The following is a 2997-nucleotide window of genomic DNA, read 5'->3' as shown; positions in this document are numbered from 1 at the left end:
TCCTGGCATTCTGCTCTTGTCAGTTTCTGCCTGCGGCCTGGGCCTTAACACCTGTGTCCCCTCTGCCTCCTCAGCTACAGAATGGGATGGAGGGTGCTTTTCCTGCGGTGTCCCTGGCAGGAGCAAAAAAGATGGCTTTCCAAGTCCAGGGCCCCTGCTGCAGAATGTGGGCAGCTCTCACGCTCCTCTTCTCCCTCCCCTGCAGGAAAAGCCAAGAGGATGACGTGGCAGAGGTTGGTGCTGGCTGCCTGCATGCTGGTGCTGCCCCCTGCCACAGCAGAATGCCTGGCCCCATGCTCCTTGTGTGCTGTGAAGACCCAGGATGGGCCCAACCCTGTCAATCCCCTGGTAGGTTTCAGAGATGTTTCTTCAATGCCCCGTCATTCTGTGCATGAAGACCGGCCCTGGAGAGGGGCAATCACAGGGTAGCTTGTCCTGTGTTCATCCCACTGTACAGGACTTGTCTAGTCCTGTGGACCTCACCAGCTGGGGCTCCTGTGGGCCAGAACAGACATGAGATGCAGGTTTCTAGGGAGCCAGGTGCCTGGCAACACGAGTGTCAGTCACAAGGGCTGGCTTTGCAGTCAGCAGCTGTAGATGAACTTTTCAAGGCTTCTCATCCTGGGGCTGATGGGCCCCTTCAAATCCAGTTACTCCCACAGAAAGAGCTAGCTCCATCATCCCAAGGCCAGCTAAGGTGGACAGGTTCCAGGCCTTGGCCTTACCCCACAGACCTAGCTCCTCTGAAGCTCCTTGTGCCTCTCTTGTGGCAGAAGGAAGGCTGGAGTAGAGGTGGCAGGGCTGTGGTGAGCAGCACACGGGCCTTGGTTCTCACCTGTCTGGCCCCCTGACTCTGGAACCCCCTCTTCTGAGCCTCAGTCTTCTCATCTGCTTGCTTGGGGTGATGCTCTGAGAGGATGGCAAGTGTTGGAAATGGGCTTCTTGCCTGTCTATTTGAGGATGTGTAGTGTGAGAGAGGCTTCCTCCTCAAGACCTCAGGAAAGCATCGTGGCTGAGCAGGAAAGGTCTTGGCATTAGACTGACAGGCTCAGGTTCCAGTAGTGTCACTATTGTCACCACTGTTGTAGGCACTGTCCTGACCAAATCCCCCCACAGCCCTGTGGAGAATGTCTTATTGTCCCCTCAGTGAGGCTTCATGCCATCTCCTGCACCCCCTCAAACATACTCTTTCTGCCATTCTGCATTGCTCTGTCCATGCCTGCTAAGTGCTAGTAGTGCCCTTGACCCCTGGCAAAGGTGAAGAGAGGAGGAAGGGTGACTCCACAGAGCCCGTGGGGAGCTCAGACCTCCAATGCTGGCATTGCTGCCCTTGGGAAAGTCTGCTTCTCCTCCTTCACCAGGGCACAAAGGCACCTAACTGTATGCACTGGGAGCATGACATGGGTAGCCAAGTGCTTAACAAGCTGGTGCCCTTTGATTTTCCTGGGCCTGGGCCAGGGCTCTGGGACGGGGGTGAGGGGGTGTCTTGATGCTTTGTCAGGAGTGATATCACCCATGTGGTCTTATCTTTGGGGTCTTTTGCAGATCTGTGCCCTGGAATGCCAGGAAACCCTGATGCCCTCTGAGGAGTGGGAGCGATGCCAGGGCATCCTGTCCTTCTTCACCCCTTCTGCCCTGAGCCTCAGGGGCCCAAATGGCCTGAACAGCAGGGTAGCTTTGGAAGAGGCCTATGGGGAGCTGGCCAAGCGTGCCAGGCCCTTCCTGCAGGAGCTGGAGAAAAGCGGACTCCTCTCTAGCTCCCCCACAAAGGACAAGCTCAGGGGTCTCCCTGGTAGGCTCAGGGAGGGCATGGAGCCCGAGGCAATGGGGGCTTCCCAGCTGATTAGTGGTACACTTGATTTCAATGAGGGCCTCAAGGAGCAAGTCAAACGCTATGGGGGTTTTCTGAGAAAATATCCCAAGAGGAGCTCAGAAGTGGCCGGGGATGGGGATGGGGATGGGGAAAGTGTGGGCCATGAAGACCTGTACAAACGCTACGGGGGCTTCTTGCGGCGCATCCGTCCCAAGCTCAAGTGGGACAACCAGAAGCGCTATGGCGGTTTTCTCAGGCGCCAGTTCAAGGTGGTGACGCGGTCAGAGGAAGACCCCAATGCCTACTCCGAAGAGCTTTTTGATGTTTAAACATGCCTCCATCCTGCAGCCGAGTGAAGAGATTCTTCTGATGTTGTCCCATGTGAGAGCATACTCACTCCCCTCCGTGTGTACCCTGTCCCCGCACCCAGCTCATTACCATCTGCACAATATCCAACCCCCGCTCACCTCTCTGCTATCCTGAGTGCACTAGTTGCCTGGGGTTGGTGACAGGAAGGTGTGGAGGTCCCCCTTTACTGGGGTCAGCACTGGGCTCACACCCCTGCACTTCTAAGCTACCACCAGTCGTAGCTGCTTTGGATATCAGTCCTCCCACTCTGTTCAGTGACTTCCCAACTACTGAAGTCCGGAGTAAATTGTTCTTTTTCCCTTAGACCTACAATGGTCAAGCTTTGCAGATCATATGCCCCTCTCAGAAGAAAAATGAGCACACCCATACAAGTAGTATGCATATGTACCATAAACCTGCACAGAGTAGAGATTTAAAACAAGAGAGATACGCATAACTGGAAATCTCAACAATGTATTTTCAAGCCCAGAGATCTCCTTATGCCCCCCTCTGTGGAGACCACACATTCACTGAAAAGCTTGAATGTAGCTTTTTACTGGAGCAGGAATTCTTACACTGGAGAGGCCAGTCTCTGGTAGGTTAAGTGTTCAGTCTGACCACTCTGAGTTCCCATCATTTAGAAGTACATCTCTTGAGGAACTGAGCTGCTGAACGCATGCTCATGTTGGTACCCTTGGCTGTGCCCACCTCGCAGAAGAGGAAGGGAGTGGAGACTCCTCCTTGGTGACAGAGAGCTCTTCTGTCTGCTCAGATGATCGCAGAGGGAGCAAAGCAAACCATTTGTTCTGTGCAACAAGCTCCGAATGTGGACCAGT

At 54.4% G+C, this 2997-nt stretch overlaps 1 protein-coding gene across 1 annotated transcript; it reads left to right on the top strand.

The window, feature by feature from the left end:
- The first annotated feature begins 219 nt into the window (after nt 1–219).
- Pdyn (prodynorphin) lies at nt 220–2142 on the top strand. The gene is made up of 2 exons (XM_004634232.1): nt 220–348; nt 1546–2142. The coding sequence occupies exons 1-2, from the start codon at nt 220–222 to the stop codon at nt 2140–2142; spliced, it is 726 nt and encodes a 241-aa protein (XP_004634289.1).
- Nucleotides 2143–2997: the final 855 nt, after the last annotated feature.

Source organism: Octodon degus, unplaced genomic scaffold, assembly GCF_000260255.1.
Source record: "Octodon degus isolate 3935 unplaced genomic scaffold, OctDeg1.0 scaffold00060, whole genome shotgun sequence".
In the NCBI taxonomy this organism is placed as follows: domain Eukaryota; kingdom Metazoa; phylum Chordata; class Mammalia; order Rodentia; family Octodontidae; genus Octodon; species Octodon degus.
The sequence above is the reverse complement of the archived record's forward strand: the minus strand, read 5'-3'. Positions and strand labels throughout refer to the sequence as shown.

What these genes read in the sequence shown, in the direction of transcription:
- Pdyn (XM_004634232.1), top strand. Translation starts at nt 220, where the DNA reads ATGACGTGGCAGAGGTTGGTGCTGGCTGCCTGCATGCTGGTGCTGCCC. An exon ending in CCAACCCTGTCAATCCCCTG is followed by an intron (nt 349 to 1,545) that starts GTAGGTTTCAGA and finishes GGTCTTTTGCAG; the next exon opens with ATCTGTGCCCTGGAATGCCA.